We start from the raw sequence: 18,581 nt of genomic DNA on the forward strand, positions 1-18,581 counted from the left end.
GACAGCATTTGGCTTCAGTGTGTCTATTGGAGTTTTAATTTTTTTCCCTCAAGTTAAGTGCGTATTACAGCATAAAATGCGTCACATTTAGTGTGTGACATTTTTCAATTGCGTTAGTCTCCCAGCAGTTTTTATTGAGACTGTGCCTTGTTTGGTAAAAGTACATATTTTTGTGTAATTTGGTACATGAAACTTGATGCAGTTCAGGGTTCCTTAATTTTAACGTGCCTGAGAGGCAGACAAATGCTTCTTTATTATAAATAACACTAGTAAAAAAATAGGCACTGGCACTAACCATCCTTGTCTCTGGGTTTGTACTTTCTGCATTGACAATGACAGCAAGTTGTTTTTAATGCTTCTACAGTTCCCTTCAGTACCTAAAGGGGCTTCAAGAGAGCTGGAGAGGGACTTTGGACAAGGGCATGGAGTGACAGGAAGGGGGGAATGTCTTCCCACTGACACAGGGCATGGTTGGATTGGATATTGGGAAGAAAGTGAGAATATCTGGGCTGAGACTCTCCTGTGCTGTAGTCAGCAGGACAGCAGGCACTAAATGACTTTCTCTCAAGCAACCTTTTGGTTCCTTTCATTAGAATGACGTGTCAGTTGTGTGAAATGCACAGCACTTGGTATTTCTGCTTGTTCCAGCTTTTTAGGTGGGCTGTCCATGAGCTGTCTGAGCAAGCTTAGGTCTGTTGTTTGGATGTCACAGCTCCTTACCTGGCTAATTGGATTGTGACAGTGCAGTGAGCTGTTCGGTGTCAGTGTCTCTCAGTAGAGCCTGCTGGGTGAGCCCATGTGTAAGGGCTGGCTTGAGCTATTAGTGGGAATTGTGTTTTCAGGTCTTCTTTGATTTTTTTTTTTTTTGGTCGTTCTCCTTATTATGAAATATTTTCTTTTGCTTTTTTTTCCCTGTCTCCATTTACTGCATCTTTTAACCTGCTGCTTTGTTTTCCTTTTTAGATTCAGTCATTGTGGAACCGAGCTGTTGGTGTAAGGTAGCAGTAACTGGTAGGAAGAGAGCTGGAGACAAAAGCCAGAAATAAAAAGTTGTGAGAAACTCTGCAGTTTTTATTCCTAGTGTTCTGCTATAATGGTCTTAGTTATAGCAAATGGCGCATGTCCTCCAATAAATACAAAACTTGCCTGTGAGACTCACTTCATGAAAAAGAATAATTAGGGTTAAGAAAAAAAATTAAGTAAAAGAAGTAGCCAGTTGTTCAAGACAGAGTGATTGAGAAGTGACATGGACAGCCAGTGCAAAGCTTGCTGCAGCAGAAATGGAGTCTTACAGAGAGCTTATTTAACAGGAAAGCACCCATACATTTTCCTCTCAAGTTTAGGGTACATCCTGTGTCATCACCCCGCAGCTGAAGAATTTTGAAATTTGTAAATCCACACTTCTTCAGTGGAAATCTCAGCAGTTTCCTGAGATTTTTCAACTGTCCAAAGCATCAAGTGAGACTGCTCCTGTATATTTCTGCAATTTTATACATTGTTATTGTGACATTTAGTATATTGTGACATTTCCCCTGTGGCAAGAGTTTGGTTGAAAACCAGACATTTTCAGATGCACTAACTTGGATGGAAAGGAATGGACTATAGTGGATACTTTGGAATAAGCAGGAGTAAGTGCTGATCCATGTGCTGAGTGTTGGAGGCCAGGAAATCTGGGTCAGCAGCAGGATGCAGCAGCAGGCAGGGACAGTGGAAGTGGCAGCGTCAGGATGCAGCGTATACTGGGACAGTGGAAGGGGCAGGCAGGGATAGAGAGGTGACACGGAGGTGGCAGGGTCAGGATGCAGTGGTGGGCAGGGGACAGTGGAGGTGATGGGCAGGGATGGAGGGGACACGGAAGTGGCAGGGTTGGAGTGCAGTGACAGGGTCAGGATGCAGTGCAGGCAGGGGTAGAGAGGTGACACGGAGGTGGCAGGGTCGGGGTGCGGTGGCACACAGGGATGAGGTGACACGGAGGTGGCAGGGTCGGGGTGCGGTGGCACACAGGGATGAAGTGACACGGAGGTGGCAGGGTCGGGGTGCGGTGGCACACAGGGATGAGGTGACACGGAGGTGGCAGGGTCGGGGTGCGGTGGCACACAGGGATGAGGTGACACGGAGGTGGCAGGGTCGGGGTGCGGTGGCACACGGGGCTGGGGGCGGCGGCCCCAGCCCGGTGCAGTGCCGCGTCTCGCCGCTCGGGGGCGGCCGTGCCCCGCCGTGTAAGCCCTGGCAGCCGCCGACAGAAACGGGGTGAGAGGTGACAGAGGGACAGGGAGCAGTAGCGGGGTCTGAGATTCTTTCCCGGACGGCTGTAAGAATCCATCCATTGCTTTCACACAGGTACACCCCTCACTGTGAGTGTCTTTAACCTGAGTCTTGCTGCAGGCATTTCCTTGGTCTCCCTGTACACCTGCATTCCTAGGCTGGCAAACTTCCTGACATTGTGAGCCATATGCCAAAGTCTTCGTGTATGCCAGTGTCCTGTTCCTTGGCACACACAGGATTTTCTGCTTTACAAGTCAGAAGTGGTGCCTTCCTACTACTCCACTATAGACTCATAGAGGACACTGGCAGATTTTGGCCTGTTGGCTTGCTTTGAGGTGATATAATGACGTTTTTACCACCTGGTATTGACAGTGAATGTGAAGGTCCTTGTGAGGGTCCCACCTCTGCTCAGAGCTGCCTGTGCTTGTATCAAGGTTGCAAAACTCTGCTCAGCACCAAAGTTGCATTAGCTTTGCAGATGGACTTTTGCCATTTTTTTCCTTCTCTCTTTTATATTTTATTGTTACCTACTTGCCTATTTACCACATTTTTATGTGTTGTTTATCAGCACCAAAGTTGCATTAGCTTTGCAGATGGACTTTTGCCATTTTTTCCTTCTCTCTTATATATTTTATTGTTACCTACTTGCCCATTTACCACATTTTTATGTGTTGTTTGGCTGTGTCCTTCCTTTTTTTGTTCAGACACTTTTGGTCACCTGGAAAGTCTTCTCTCTGCAAATACTTAAGATAATTGTAAAACACTTTTACAGTTGCTGTAGGCCAAAGACCTGCTCTGTTCTGATTGCCTGCTGTGTGGTGTTAAGTACTTACATCATCTCGTGTACTTCAGCTGTTTGTCCATATGGATTTGCTCCGACTTGAAAAGCTGACGGGTGGTGAAGGAAGGGAGAGGCGGGATCCCTGCAGGGAGTGCTCCTGGAGCCATATGTCGGTATTCCTGGGTATCTGGTGCCCTCTGGAGACTGTGGCTGCCCACGACATCACGAGTGTCAAGACACCACGCTAATTTATGTCCCTCGTCTGGGCAGGCTTGAAGAACAAGATGAGCTGTATTGTTTTTACAGCAGAAGTGGAGGATACTAGAAAAGACAGAGTAAAAGCAAGAACTCTCTAAAAATAATAGTAATTACATTTTTAAAGCTGGTGGAGACTTTAGCTGTGCTTCATGTTTATGTCTTGTGTATAATCAAAATTGAGTACACAAGATTAAATGTAGATATTTGAAAATAGTATGGGGATTTTAAAGTGTTGAGTTAGGAAGGGAGATTAAATATTTATATTAATTCACTTAGCTGGTCTGAGAGGCCAGTCAGTCTAATGGGAAAATACAGAAGTCTCTTAGCAAATCTGGAACTGGATTCAGGAATTTTTCAGAGGCTTAGTAAGGAAGCTGGCTTTTTTGTCACTTTCTTCTTACCCAAAATTGCTCTTGGTACCTTTTTAATGCTTAATGAGGGGTATAAGAAATGGTGTCCTGATGCAGGGAAAGTGTTTGGCGTGGTTAGGGACCTCCTTCTATTTTTACAAAGTAAACCACCTGGAACAGAGATGAACTTAAAAAATGCTCCTTTACTATAATCTTATTCCTTTCATTTGGGAAAAAGACAGCTGTAAAATTATCATTTATTTTAGCTCTTATTACTCTTGAAACAAGCCTTCCTGCATAATGAGAATACAGGAGTTTAGTATTTTTCCCCAACTGCAGTGGAGAGCACTGGATGAGGTGAGGAGGCAAAAAAATCTCACAGTTATGTTTGTGTGCTGCTATTGCCCACCAAAATGGGATTCTGTATTGTTGTTTGTTCGTGACTGTATGGATGGATTCAGCACAGGTGTCATGAGATCCTTAGTCCAGCCAGCTCAGAGTCCACATCATTTACACTGAAATAAGATTTTACCTGAGCTGTGTCTCCTGCTATGGCTCATTCAACTGAGGAGGGAGTGCACAGTGCATCTTGAGATCCACTCAGGGCCCAGCAGTGCCAGAGGTGGGAGCAGGAATTGAACTCCAGGCTGGTGACAAGAGAGATGCTTGCCTAACTCCTTCATGTCCTCATGTTCAGAGGAGTTTAGACTTGAAGTAATAGTAATTTGATATTAAATAAGTGCAACTTATGTTCTTGTGCTTACTTCTTGGTGCCTTTTCCTGGAAAAGTTCTGCAGTTCTCAAATATAGTACTTACCTTTAAGGTTGGCTTTTTGTTTTTAACAGAGTGGTGATTTTGTACCTTTAAAGTTTATAGCCAGAGATTGCCTCTGATACTGCTAAGCTATGTGAAATGATTAAACAAGCTCAGTAAGGAATAATACTGCTGTGCATCTTGCTGGTGGGATTTGTGGTCTCTGAGAAACAGGAACATGTGTATCACTTAATCTCTCTTCCTTGCTTTTCTTTCATTTCCAAGAAGCTGATGCAGTTGTCTCACTGCAGGCAGCATTCTGTGATTGCCTTTTGCAGCGATGATGGGTTTGTGGAGAACTACAGCTCTCAGCTCCTGTTTTCTGAATATGACTGGGATGAGTTGGGTATTTCCAGTTGGGCAGCTTCTCCTTCTGTGGGATTTGTGCAGTTGTTAAATACATTGGATGGTGTACAGCATTCATTTTCTTGTTTTTACAGCAGGAAGGTGAAATGGAAGGTGAGGCAGTCGACGCTATTGTGGAGGAATCAGAAACTTTCATTAAGGGAAAAGAGAGGAAAACCTATCAAAGACGCCGTGAAGGTGGGCAGGAGGATGATGCTTGTCATATACCACCAAACCAAGCAGATGGAAGTGAAGTGGTGCAGGATGTCAGCAGTGGAGTGCAGATGGTGATGATGGATCAGCTGGATCCAACTCTTCTTCAAATGAAGACCGAAGTAATGGAAGGTGCAGTGCCTCAAGAAACTGAGGCTACTGTGGATGACACACAGATCATAACACTTCAGGTTGTTAATATGGAAGAGCAGCCTATAAACCTTGGTGAGCTTCAGCTGGTCCAAGTACCTGTTCCAGTGACTGTACCTGTTGCCACCACGTCTGTGGAAGAACTGCAGGGAGCTTATGAAAATGAGGTTTCCAAAGGAGGCCTGCAAGAGGGGGAGCCCATGATCTGTCACACCCTCCCTTTGCCAGAAGGCTTCCAAGTTGTGAAAGTGGGTGCAAACGGTGAGGTGGAGACACTGGAACAAGGTGAACTTCAGCCACAGGAAGATCCCAATTGGCAAAAAGATCCAGACTATCAGCCACCAGCCAAAAAAACAAAGAAAAACAAAAAGAGTAAGCTTCGCTACACTGAGGAAGGCAAAGATGTGGATGTCTCTGTATATGACTTTGAAGAGGAGCAGCAGGAGGGTTTGTTGTCCGAGGTTAATGCAGAAAAGGTGGTGGGCAATATGAAGCCACCAAAACCAACAAAAATTAAAAAGAAAGGTAAGTTCCCCATCTGCAAATGGATTTTGAAAATGCTTTTGTTGTGGTGATTGCAGTGTGACTGAAGCAAATGAATACGTGCAAGTGGGAGGAGAGCAGACATGCCCAGTGCTGCTTGCTCACAATGTAACAGTGCTTGACTACAGTGTTTCTTGGGCACACCTCCCTTCTCCTCTCTATAGGCTGACAGGGAGATCATTTTCCACAAGTGTGATACTGTGGCATTAATATTGTCATACAAGTATGATTGAAAAGATTGTTCTCTTTGCTGTACTACGCGTGTAACAGTTTGTGTGCATGTTTTACATCAGGAGCCAATGGTATAATTAATTCTGTGGGCTTTTTCGTAACCAATTGCTGGGTAAGGTAGATGGTGCAAAATACAGTAATAAGTATGTTTGATTTTTGTTAAAACTGTAAGTTAGGGAACACTTTTTAGAGTGCAGAAGGAACATTAAGTGCTGGCATATCAGTGAAAATTAAATCCAAACGAGCCGCAGGCAATGCAGTTGAATTTAGTGGTGCATGGTGGTTCCTTGCAGTAGTTACACCCCCAAGAATCTTTCCTCTTACACAGTAGACCACACTGCTGTCAAAGACTAAAGATGATTTCCTTTGTGACCAGGTGTAAAGAAGACATTCCAGTGCGAGCTGTGCAGTTACACTTGTCCGCGTCGTTCCAACCTGGACCGCCACATGAAAAGCCACACCGATGAAAGACCACACAAGTGCCATCTCTGTGGCAGGGCTTTCCGGACAGTCACATTGCTGAGGAACCACCTCAACACTCACACAGGTACAGGTTTTACATGCATTGTGTTTTAGGGTCTGCTCTGCCATCAGAACAAGTTGAAGGTAGACCCTTCTTGTTTTCCTACTTTCTCTTCTGGAACAAGCTAAAAAAGAGGAAGTGGCATAGTTGTTTTCTGCCTGGCCAGAGCTTATCCTGTTCACAGGTACAAAATTGATCCTGGGCTCGATCTCAAGTTACCTGAAGTTATAGAAATGTTCTCTTTGCCTTGGGCATTAGCACTCATGTTTTCAGCTTGTTGTGCCTTACTGCCAAAAACAAGAGTGTAATTCATAATCCCTCATTTTCTCTGCTTACTGAATTTACGCCTAACTAGCTGGTTTCTAATGTATAAACAACCAAGTGGTACAAAAATAAAGGAGTCTATTTGCTCACTGAAAGGATATTAATTCTCTAAGATCTTAAATCTATTTGTTATTTATACAAAACCTCTGACTTTTGTGCATGCTGTTGCTCTAATTTAATCTTTCAGAACGTGAAAGCAGTGTTGATAATTCACTTCAAAAATAAAAAATAAAAAATATCCACAGCCAGTGCTGCCCCATATTTTCTTTAGCCACTAAATCTCTGTGTCACTGTCTTCCTGTCCTGCTGCACACCATTAGGTACTCGCCCTCACAAGTGCCCAGACTGCGACATGGCCTTTGTGACCAGTGGAGAGTTGGTTCGGCATCGCCGCTACAAACACACCCACGAGAAACCATTCAAATGTTCCATGTGTGACTATGCCAGTGTGGAGGTATGGGGCTAGTTACAGTGCTGACTGCTTCCTTGTGCACTTCAAAGCTTGTTCACCATCTGTTACAAACTCTGTTCTTAGGCATTTCCTCTTTGGCCATTTGGTTGAAAGGCTCTGGGAAAAAGAAATTATAAATCAGGGCTGCTCTTGGAAGCAAATGGTGGGATTTCCTCAGTAAATCAGAAAGCAGTCTGAGATCACTTACAGAAATTCTAGGTGATACCAATTTCCTCTTTGGAGATGATAGTTGTTACAGTTTCTTAAATGATTTGTCCTTTAAGCTGATTGCAGGAATTGTAGTGTACTTCGTGTTGAAGGAGACAGACATTTCCTGCTGCAGTGGGATGTCCTTTCAGTCCACAGTGCTCTCCCATTTTAGAAACATGCATTCTGCACATCATCTGTTTGTGCCATGAAGGTGTCTGCAGCTAAAACTAATGAGCCTTTGTCTCAGTATTGGTGAAAAGCAGCTTTGCTAATGTTAGATGATAGCTTAATTTGCCTGAGCAGATTAGACATTCTTGAATGCCTTCCCTCCATGCAGTATTGTTAGATATTTTATAGGACAACTTTTATACTGTGAAAGGAAATTTGAGCCAGATGATGAGCTACATAATTTAAAAAAAAATGGGATGTCTGCAGTGGAAGAAGGCTACAGTGGGAGAGCTTGTGTAGGGGCTTCAGGGTTTTTTTTTCAGCCCACGCTATGCCTGCAGTGCTGTCACTTCAGGTCCTGTGGTTTGAGTGCTGAATAAGTTATGTTGCAGAGGTTTTCATAGTATAAATTAGGAAAGAATAACCACGTTGGTCCTTATGAGGTCATGCTGCTTTTTGTAGGCATAAGTTGGTGATTAAGCAGCATGATCAGGCTGGAGTAGAAAATGCCATACCGTTGGTGTTCTTGCTTTGAGCTGGGTTTGTACCTTCGAAATAAAAGCAGGAGAAAAGAATTAAGCTTCCCCACACCACTTCACTGTGTCTCTCCAGGATATTTTAAAATTTTAGGGTGTCTTCAGATGCTGAAATGGTCAATAACAATAAGGTGAGCACAGAGTCTAAAGGTCTCATTGAGTGCAAGCATCAGGCAAGACTGGGAGTGAAGCTGGGAGGTGAGGTAGAGTGGGCAGGAGCAAGTGGCTGTGTACAGTGGGAAAATGGCACTGAAATGTGCTTGTTTGGTTTTGTGCCTAAGTAAATATAAACTGCCTTAAACTCTTGACTGGTTTCTTGTGGTTTTGGCCTGCTCATCTGTGCTAACTTCAGTCTTGCCTTTGGCTTGCAGGTTAGCAAATTGAAACGCCACATCCGCTCGCACACCGGGGAGCGCCCGTTCCAGTGCAGCCTGTGCAGCTATGCCAGCAGAGACACCTACAAACTGAAGAGGCACATGAGGACCCACTCCGGTACTGATGCCATGTTCTCCTAGTCAGGGTGCTGAGGCTAGAGTCTGCTGACACACAGCAAACAAATATTGTTGTGTAGTTTAATATAAAACCTTTATAAAGTGTGTAGGTGAAGAGAATTCACCACGTTTTGTAAGCACTTGTAAATTTACAACCAGGTTAAATTACTTCACTGAGAAATTAGCTTGGTGGATTCTGATTTCTAGTTTGACTGTGAGGTGATAAAATGCAGGCACCTCTAGTACGAACAGAAGTTTCTTCTGTTTGCAGTGTTCCAGCTGAAGAGTAGAGCCATTTGCAGTTTCATGCTTCAGTGCATTTTTAAAAGCATCTCATGCATGTTAGTTCATAAAGATGCTAATTTTTTCTTCAATATAAATAGGGATGATTTTAGCACAGAATGTTACTGCAGTGCCAAATTAATCATATTACTAAAATTGAAGGGGAGAAATATGCCCTTTTATGTATACATGAACATTCAGAACCTCCACCCCAAAAAAATCTGATGTCACTTGCTCTCTTCTGGCAGCATGTAGGTCCCGCCTATATTTCTCAGAGTAAGAATAATTTAACTTCCTTAAGGGCTGAACTTTAGTTTCTTTGTGGAAAGACACTTACTGGAGCTGTAACTTGCAGAGAAAGATGTTATTGAGCGCTTCATAGAATTACAATTTCTGTTGTCTAGCTGCGTATTGCAAGTTTCTGGGAGGTTGTTTGGGGCTTCTTGGTGAGATTTCTTTTTAATAAAAGTACTTGTTCTATTTTTTCCTTTTTTTCCTGAAGGAGAGAAGCCATATGAATGTTACATCTGCCATGCTCGCTTCACTCAGAGCGGTACCATGAAGATGCACATTTTGCAGAAGCACACGGAGAATGTGGCCAAATTCCACTGTCCTCACTGTGATACTGTTATAGCGAGAAAGAGTGACCTGGGTATGTGTCTCCCAAACGTGGCCATTTGCTGAAGATGGTACAAAACTTCCCAGAATTAGAGTTCACATAACCCAGCTGCTGTCTCCTAACCCAATACCCAGTCTGGTAAATGCACAACATGAAGCACAGCTTCACATCTGGGGCTGGTAACACACACCTTTAGCTTGCCATGGCTGCTGCAAGTTAGAACAATTTTCAGTTTCTTCTCATTATTTGAATTTTTTTTTTTTTCCAAGCATACAAGGTAAGTTACTGTTTGCCCATAGCTGCAAGGCATTTATTGAACTTGGACTGAGATTTCAACAGCATAAACACTGGGATCTAAAAGGCAAGATCACTTGGCTTAACCTCCTGCACATTGGAGGCCATTGTTTCATGCAAAGATATTTTCATCAAGTTAAAAGATTTGAATTAGAGCAAGTATTGAACTTTCCAGGATTTGGAGCTGTGTGCTCAAAAAAGCCCTGAGTCCTTGCAGTAGGACATTCCTGATCTAGTGAGCAGTACCCAGTGTGATTCCAGCAGGCAAGCTCTTATGTTTCTAGAAGGTGACAAACAGTGTTGTGCCCAGAGCAGCTGAGGGAAAGGAAGGAGCCACGATTTGGCAGAACTTTCTGTCTTTAAACAGAATTACCACCCAAGTAATGGGAAAGCAGGCTCCATTCCAGTAAAGACAAGTGCTACAGTGAGAGGCAGTTTGAGAGGAAGGCAGTCAGTTGATGTCAGGAGCAAACAAGCTGATGTACAACAGAGGAAAACTGATGTTAGCTATGAAGAATTTTTCTTCTAATAATGCTTTAATCTACCCTAAGCTACATCGTGCAGCTGTGGTATGCTCTTAGTTGGAGGATTTTAAAGAAGTGACTAAAACCTTTTGGGGATTATCTGCTGGTATCCCTGTTGCCTTCTAGTCCTGTCACTCTGACTTCTAATCCTGCAGAAAATCCTGTTTCCCCCACTGAATTACCTGGCTTCTGGCTGTATCCAGGCAATTCAAGTTAGTCTTAAACATAACCGTCCACAAGACACTTTAGTTTGACAATCACATGTCATCAAATTCAAGTATCCTGTATCAGCATAGATTGCAACTAATAACCAAATCTGGAATCCTGTGGAAAATCTTAATGGAGTTTTTCTGGGAGCTCTTTCTGTCTAGAAATTATTCTAGTTGGTTTTACTTGTGAGTCCTTCAGGTTTTTAGTTGAATCCTAAATTCTACTGTTTTGGCTGAGTTTGGGAGGATCGCTGAAGGACTGTGGGCTCATCTTTCATGCTTGGAAAGCCATGGTGGTGAAAGCTTTTGATTATTTTTCCTGTAGGTGTCCACTTGCGGAAGCAGCATTCCTACATTGAGCAGGGCAAGAAGTGTCGCTACTGTGACGCTGTGTTCCATGAGAGGTATGCCCTCATCCAGCATCAAAAGTCCCACAAGAACGAGAAGCGCTTCAAGTGTGACCAGTGTGATTATGCCTGCAGACAGGTAAGCTGGGGGCACTGGCACCTCTTAAGAGTGTTAGGGCAGGAGGTGAAAGTAAGGATGGAAATCTTAGCTTTTAGGTTTGACCAGCTGTCAAGATCAAATTAGCTCCCTAAATTTTTTGAAGGGGTGTAAAGGAGAGTACAAGTGGCCTTTTCTTGGTGTGATTCTGTCCTGTAGAGAAGAACCTTGTAATTCATAACCTTGATGTACCCCTTGATTAAGGAATAAGAGTCCATATAGTATGGGAATAGCTAGGACTGAATATGCTGTCAATCAAGATGTTCTTGCATTGCTATGGAATAATTATTTTCCTGCTATTAACCATAAAATTTTGGCCCAGTTTTAGCTGAAAATTCACTTTTCTGTATGTATTGACATGAGTTTCCGTTTTTCCTGTCCGTGCCAGGAGCGGCACATGGTCATGCACAAACGGACCCATACTGGAGAAAAGCCTTATGCCTGCAGCCATTGTGATAAAACCTTCCGCCAGAAGCAGCTCCTCGACATGCACTTCAAGAGATACCACGATCCCAACTTTGTCCCTGCTGCCTTTGTCTGCTCCAAGTGTGGCAAAACATTCACTCGCAGGGTAAAGGAATATGCTTTGAGGGGTGGAATGAGGCTTTTGTAGCCAAGGGGAGGGAAATTTACCCAAAAGGAAAGATGGGTGAGGTACAGGGTAAAATATGAATCTTTTAATAGAGCCCTTGTCTTTGAGAGGGAAAGAGAGGAGAGAGAATTGAGAATTGGTACTGATGAACATTAGTGTTCACATCATGAGCAATGATGGAAATGCATTGGAAATGCAACTCCATTCATAAAGTTAATGAATGTACCCGTTTCCCCTAAAGAATCTCTCTTTAAAGAGCAAAAGACAAAGTTACCAGAAACGCATTTGAAAATACAGAGCCAGAATGTCTGATCTTGAATTCAATGCATGTTTTAACTTTTCTTGTGTTTTTGATCTTTCACTGAGTAGAACACAATGGCCAGACATGCTGATAACTGCTCTGGCCTAGATGGTGGGGAAGGAGAGAATGGAGGAGAGACAAAGAAAGGCAAACGTGGCCGAAAGAGAAAGATGCGCTCTAAGAAAGAAGATTCTTCTGATAGTGGTAAGAACAGCTCAGTACCTTCTGAGAGTTACAGGTTTGTGATTCACTGGTTTGTTGTGTGTTAGCTGCTGGTTTGCCAGTTCTGCAGGTTTCTTCTGGCACTTGAAAGAGTCTTGTCTGGTTGGCAAACACAACATGATGATACATGGCCAAGTACAGAGGGATGTACTGTCTGTGAGGGATAATATAGAGCCTGCTGTCCCAGGCCTGTTCCAAGACAGTAGTTTAAAAAACACAAAGACTGTGGGGAACACAGTAAGGACTCCTATCTGTGTGGGAAACTCTGGTAATTTTTTTTTCAGAGTCCCAAAAGAGGCTGTGTGGTTCTGCAGTGCATTGCTATGAAGTGTTACTTGATCATTCTTCACCATTACTGGGTGGCATGTCCAGACAACTCCACCTCTGAATAGTTTGGCTACTTCTGTGGAGAAAGGCTGGCAACATCCAAGGGAGTGGTGGAGATTTAATACTGTATATGAAGGAAAAACTCAGTCCTATTCTTGTCTCCTGGTAGAGGAAAAACTTCATCATGTCTTCAACAGGAAGAGCCAAGTAGAGTCTCAAGACCAACCAGTTCAAAGATGATTTTGCAAAAGGAATGTTGCTGATTAGTCTTTTATCTGGAGTGCTTCATGTAGTTAATCAAGGGGTGTAGGTTGGGAGAACAGGAATATTTCTGGCTAGACAATGCATATCTGAAAATCTCACATGGCACACAGGTTTTAGGATGAGTATGATCAAATGATTTGCAAACCTTGATTCAAAAACTATAGAAATTGATACTTAAATTCATAAGTGTATAGATATTTAGAAAAAATGTATTAGGTGAATGAAGCACATTTAACACAATGTAGCACATGCAATTGTGCATTTAAAACATGAAAAGGTAATGGAGGCAGGGTAAAATAACTGATGGAAGGTAATTCAAAATGTGGCATTCTGGACTATTGCCTTCTTGGTATCTGATGTGAAATCTTCCTGGGAGTTCAGCCTGTTCTGAAAACTCACATTTTATTTAGTTGGTTTGGTCTGAGTTTAAAACAGTTTTTTGTAAGGGAAGCTCGTCAAAAGTCAGGCTTTGTAATGAGCTTTGTGATGATATGCAGTGAATGATGCCAGGCTCTGTGCTGGGGGAATCCCTTCAGCCTCAGTGGAAGTGGCAAGTGTGGGTTGACCTCAGAAGTCATTTGATAGATATGAAGAATTGACCAGTGAGAGCTGAGTAGCTGTAAGAAAGATGTGCTAATCACCTGCTTGAGGAATTGCATTATTCACTGTTGTGTTTATTTGGATTTCTGCGGTTTCATGAGGTTTGGCAACTACTAAATACCTAAAAATTATGAGCAAAGCTGGGATGAAATAGATGTATTTTTGTTAATGGGAGGGGTGGGCTAAAGACTAAACAGTGACAATTTTGTCTCCTGGCTGCCCAATATTAGACAGAATGTTAATTGATGGACTTTGAGTTGAGGGGAGAATGTCAAGAACCTGTAAAAAGGTGGGACCTGAGAAATCCAGTAAATAAATTCCTCATGGTGGGGAACCCTTGAGTGATTGTAAAATCATGCAGCTTGTACATGCCCCAGTCTGGGTTGGAGTTTTTCCCTTAAGTCATATAAAAGGAAGTATCCTTGTGGTCCATGTATTCTTGAGTGAAGCCACTCCTGTAGTGAACAGCCTTACAAATTTAAGGATGGTTATTTTGCTGTCCATACAATATTATTCTCTTTGACATCCCTCACTGCTTTTTTGTGTTTTCACATTCTGAACGTGTTGATGGTCCACATCTATTAGGCTTAAGGAGTGTTGTGAAAAATAAAGTGTAGGGCTTGAGGGGTAGGAGACTGGCTCTTGGATGCCTGTTGGGGTTCTCCTGTTTCACAGAGATCCTGGAATGGCTGCTACAGCAATTTACATGGGATCTACCTCTTTATCCTCTTGCCCCTCTATTTTCCCCACACTTCTTGAAATCACCTCATCCCCTCCCCTAAATATCCTGCAGATAGTCCTTTGTGATCCAAAATGGCCTTCCTCCTGCATCTCATTATGTCCCAGCCAGAAATTCCCCAACATCCCGTAGTACCAAAGGTGATCTCAAGAGCTGCTTCCTGTGACTCATTGGGATGGGCTTCACACCTAGTGGCTCTCCTGAGGGTGTCCTGGACAAGAAGTTTGTTCCTCAAAAGCCGTGAATTTGGGCTCCCGTCTTCCATTGTGCAATGCTGTGCTTCTCTGTGTTGTGCAGGTGGGACTTGGATGGGCTGTTGGACCCTCTGATGGGCTTGGGAGTAGCCCAGCCATGTTATTTGGTCTCCCTTGTGCTGTTGTCTCTGAGCTCCTTTGTGCATGTGCAGAGTAGCTTTTACCACATAGTCGAACATAATTTAATTACCTTTTGCTTTCTGAAGGACAGCTTGTTCCCTCTAAGTGAGGGTAACAGATTAACAGTCTGTGGCAACGCCTTCTGACCAAAGGCCTCACTTGCCTTCTTTCTCAGCAGAGCAGACTCCTTCAAATCCATCCCTTTTGGATGGGATCTGATGGTGCTTCTCTGTAGATAGATGTGTTTTATTCTTGTTTAAACTGAAGATTTATCTGACATCCTTTCTTACAGAGGAAAATGCTGAACCAGATTTGGATGATAACGAAGATGAGGAGGAGACAGCAGTAGAAATTGAGGCTGAGCCAGAAGTTGAGCAAGAGGCTCCTGCACCACCTCCCGGTAAGAAAAGAAGAGGAAGACCACCGGGCAAAGCTGCTGCGCAACCAAAACAATCCCAGCGTAAGTCACTAATTGAAGCTCACTTTACCCTGCTTGCTTGAGCACCTTTTCCTTGGGTTTGGACAGTCTTGTAGATGTGATCCCTGCAAATGAGATTATTTTAAAAGTAGGTAACTGTACTTGGCTCTACATTGCTAAGAACTCACCTTGAAATTTGTTGCAAGGGTTTCCTGCTCATGAGGGAACATGGCCACTTCAGGCCATGGTAAAAAAGAAAGGCCATTATGTTTGTTTAGTATTGTTTCATTTCATAGTTGTGCAAACTGCTCACTTATTTTTGTACCAGTTATGGTGTCTCTGACGACTTACAGTCCTTGGGAAAACAGCTGGCAGTAAAAACATCATGGTGTTCTTACCTGGCTGGCTTTTGCAGGTATTGCCACAAACGTACTTGCTTCAGGCCATTAGTTCTGAGCAAGGACCAGTGCAGGTGTTGTTTCAACTCCACAGGGATGTGGTTAAGAATAGAGATTGTAACTGTGCAAAGTCGAAGTAAGTACATTTTAGGCTCAGAGTAGGACAGGAAATTAGTTCCTTTAAGGAGGTGGTGGCTTCCTCAGTGGCTTGGCTGTCTGCTCAGTGATACAAGTGTAGCCTGTTTTGTCTCTGGGGTTATTCTGTGGAAACATTTAATACTGAATTTGTCATCACTAATTTCCTCTTAAACTTAAGTTTTGTCTTAGGCCCGTATGTTGATATGGGGTTTGATTTTATTCATTATTCTGTGAAATCTATTGTTTGAAAAATGTTTTAATATGAAAATGTGCACTGGAACTGTTGTACTGGGGGCCCGTCTTCATAAAGAGGCAAGAAAATAGATACTTGGTGCTTGGGTGAGTGAGGTGGGTTGAATTGCTCCCCACTGATGTGGCAGTGCTTGCTGTGGGCCTCACCTTGGAATAGTCTTACCAAAGACCTGCTAGAGGCATGCAGGCTGGCTCTGCAAACAGTAAAATAATCTGTTTCTCCCCCCTCCTCCTTTGTCTTTGCCCTTCCAGCTGCAGCAATCATTCAGGTTGAAGACCAGAACACTGGTGAAATTGAAAACATTATAGTTGAAGTGAAGAAAGAACCTGATGCAGAAACAGCAGAGGAAGAGGAGGAAGCTCAGCCTGCTGTAGTGGAAGCTCCCAATGGAGACCTCACCCCTGAGATGATTCTCAGCATGATGGACCGGTGATGGAGGAAGACCACGTTGGCTGACTGAACTGGCCTGGGCTGTGTTTAAGCGGCTCAAATCTATTTTTTTCCTTTAATCTTTTTTCTTGGCTTTGGGAAGTGCATCATTTTAGACCATTTTACCAAACATACTGGGAATAAAACGATGTTAGAATGTGATTTAACTAGAACTTGCTGTTTTATGTTAGCATTACAGGATCATGGAACATTAGGAAATATTTTGGAGTCCTTGAGGGTTTCCTCTGAGATGCTTGATTTAGTTTTGCTCTGAACTGCATTGTAAAGCTGGTCCAAGGGCCGTGTTTACATGCACCAAGTTTTAATATACAAAAGTGGAAGCCTTGACTAGAGTATGTGGAAAACCACTCCGGACTTGCCCTTCCAGTTCCCAGAGTCCTTGAGCCTCTTCTCTCAGTAGTGTTTTTAACTGTAAATGCAGACTTGGGAGGGTTCTAGACTTTTGAAATGTTTTTTTTGGTTGGTTTTTTTGTTTTCTGTTTTTGCTTTCTCCCACTGAGTAGCTCCGGTTCTCCAAGTCGGCTGCACATGGTAGTTTTGGCATGCTCCAACTGGTTTCTGTCCTTAATGTGCTTTGCTTTCTGCAAAGCATTTCTGTAATGGTCAAGCTTGTAAATAACTTTTTTTTTTTTACATTTTAATCTTTTTCCATTAATTAAGAGGTATGCAAAAATGCAGTTTAAAGAAACCCCAGTATTCTAATTCCTTTCAAACTAAGTGACAAGAGAATTGATAGAGTGTAAATGTTGGAAAAGCTGTTGATAAGGTAGAGAAAATATGTACCCAGACTATTGCTTGCAGAACAAGAGAAACCCACATGTGAAATCTGGTTTTGAAGCACAAAAAATTGTATTTTATAGAATCTTAGACTGGCTTGGGTTAGAAGGCACTTTTATAGACCATCTAGTTCTACCCCCCTGCCACAGGCAGGGACACTTTTCACTAGACCAGCTTTCTCCAAGCTCTGTCCAACCTGGCCTTGAACACTTACAGGGATGGGGCAGTAAGTTTCTCTGGACAACCTGTTCCAGGGCCTCACCACCCTCACAGGGAGGAATTTCTTCCTAATAGCCCATCTAACCCTGCCCTCTGTCAGTTTAAAGCCATTCCCTGTTGTCCTGTCTCTCCATTCCCTTGCCAAAAGTCCCTCTCCAGCACTCTTGTAGGATCCCGGCAAGGTTCTGTAAGGCCACAGTTAGGTCATCCCAAAACCTTCTCTTCTCCAGGCTGAATAACTCCAGCTCTCTCAGTCTTTCCTCATAGGAATGGTGCTCCATCCCTCAAATCATGTTTGTGGCCTCCTCTGGACTCGCTCCGACGGTTCGATGTCCTCCTTGTCCCAGGGACCCCAGAGCTGGATGCAGCGCTGCAGGTGGGGTCTCACCTGAGCGGGGCAGAGGGGCATAATTCCCCCTCCCTGCTGCCCACAGGGCTCTGTATGCAGCCCAGCACACATGGCTGGGCCATGTCCAGTCTCTCCCACCAGCTCCCCCAAGTCCTTCTCCCCAGGGCTGCTCTGGATCTGTTCATTCCCAACCTGGATTGATCCCAAGGGTTGCCCCAACCCAGGTGCACTGCCTTGCACTGGGTCTTGTTAAGCCTCATGAGATTCCCAAGGGCCACTTCTTGAGCTTGTCCAGGTCCCTCTGGATGGCCCTGTCCTTCAGGTGTGTCACTGCCCCCTAAGCTTGGTGTTAGCAAACCTGCTGAGGGTGTGCTCCATCCCTTCATCTATGCCATTAACGGTGGTAGTAAATAACACTGGTCCCAGTATGGACCCCTGAGGGGCACCAGTCACTGCTGTCCATCCAGAGTCTAAGCTGTTGACCACTGCCCTCTGGATGTGACCGTCCAACCAATTTGAAACATATAATTAACCTTTTTGAGTTGTAATTTCACAAATACATTTTCTTTGCTCTATCTTGTAGTTGTATTTTGTGTTTATGAATCCTATGTTAAGACAAAAGTGGTGATTTATGAGTGGGTCACTGCAGCCCTCAACCTGGGCCAGGAAATTTTATTAATAGGTCAGTAATTCTACAATTTTTGAATCTCTGATAAAGACAAAAAAAGGAATAATGTGAAATACAAATGATGCCTGTATATGAAAATGTCACATGTTAAAATATGTAAGCTTTTTATAGAGCCTCAGTCTTGCTGATTTCAAACAAATTTTTCTTCTATGTATCGCTTTTAAGAGAGCTATCAGTTTAGCTATCAGACTCTAGGTTGATGCATTTTTGTACTTAGCTGTACTGTGTGATATTTTTCATTATTTTAGGAAGCCAACATGGGAAAAAAAAATACTGTTATAAAATATGTAATGGGGTTTGAAAGCTGGGAAGGAGAATATACTGCTGTACAGCTAATAAATAATAACGGATTAACACGTGTGCTCACTGGCTGCTTTCTTTGTGTAC

General features: G+C 43.3%; 1 protein-coding gene across 7 annotated transcripts in view; it reads left to right on the top strand.

Moving 5' to 3' along the window:
* Positions 1 to 18,550, top strand: part of CTCF (CCCTC-binding factor) — a 31,497-nt gene extending 12,947 nt beyond the window's left edge. For 5 of the 7 annotated variants that reach the window (XM_041458740.1, XM_041458744.1, XM_041458738.1 and 2 more), the window contains 10 exons: positions 4,909 to 5,701; positions 6,327 to 6,497; positions 7,118 to 7,251; positions 8,534 to 8,654; positions 9,438 to 9,587; positions 10,907 to 11,067; positions 11,474 to 11,656; positions 12,047 to 12,182; positions 14,797 to 14,964; positions 15,963 to 18,550. In XM_041458740.1, the coding sequence (XP_041314674.1) occupies positions 4,909 to 5,701; positions 6,327 to 6,497; positions 7,118 to 7,251; positions 8,534 to 8,654; positions 9,438 to 9,587; positions 10,907 to 11,067; positions 11,474 to 11,656; positions 12,047 to 12,182; positions 14,797 to 14,964; positions 15,963 to 16,144 (2,199 nt within the window). In that variant the 3' untranslated portion in view covers positions 16,145 to 18,550. The remainder of the gene's footprint in view (positions 1 to 4,908; positions 5,702 to 6,326; positions 6,498 to 7,117; positions 7,252 to 8,533; positions 8,655 to 9,437; positions 9,588 to 10,906; positions 11,068 to 11,473; positions 11,657 to 12,046; positions 12,183 to 14,796; positions 14,965 to 15,962) is intronic. The other 2 variants (XM_041458742.1, XM_041458741.1) reach the window with 1 other exon arrangement.
* Positions 18,551 to 18,581: the final 31 nt, after the last annotated feature.

Source organism: Pyrgilauda ruficollis, unplaced genomic scaffold (assembly GCF_017590135.1).
Source record: "Pyrgilauda ruficollis isolate IOZ18807 unplaced genomic scaffold, ASM1759013v1 scaffold13, whole genome shotgun sequence".
NCBI lineage: Eukaryota > Metazoa > Chordata > Aves > Passeriformes > Passeridae > Pyrgilauda > Pyrgilauda ruficollis.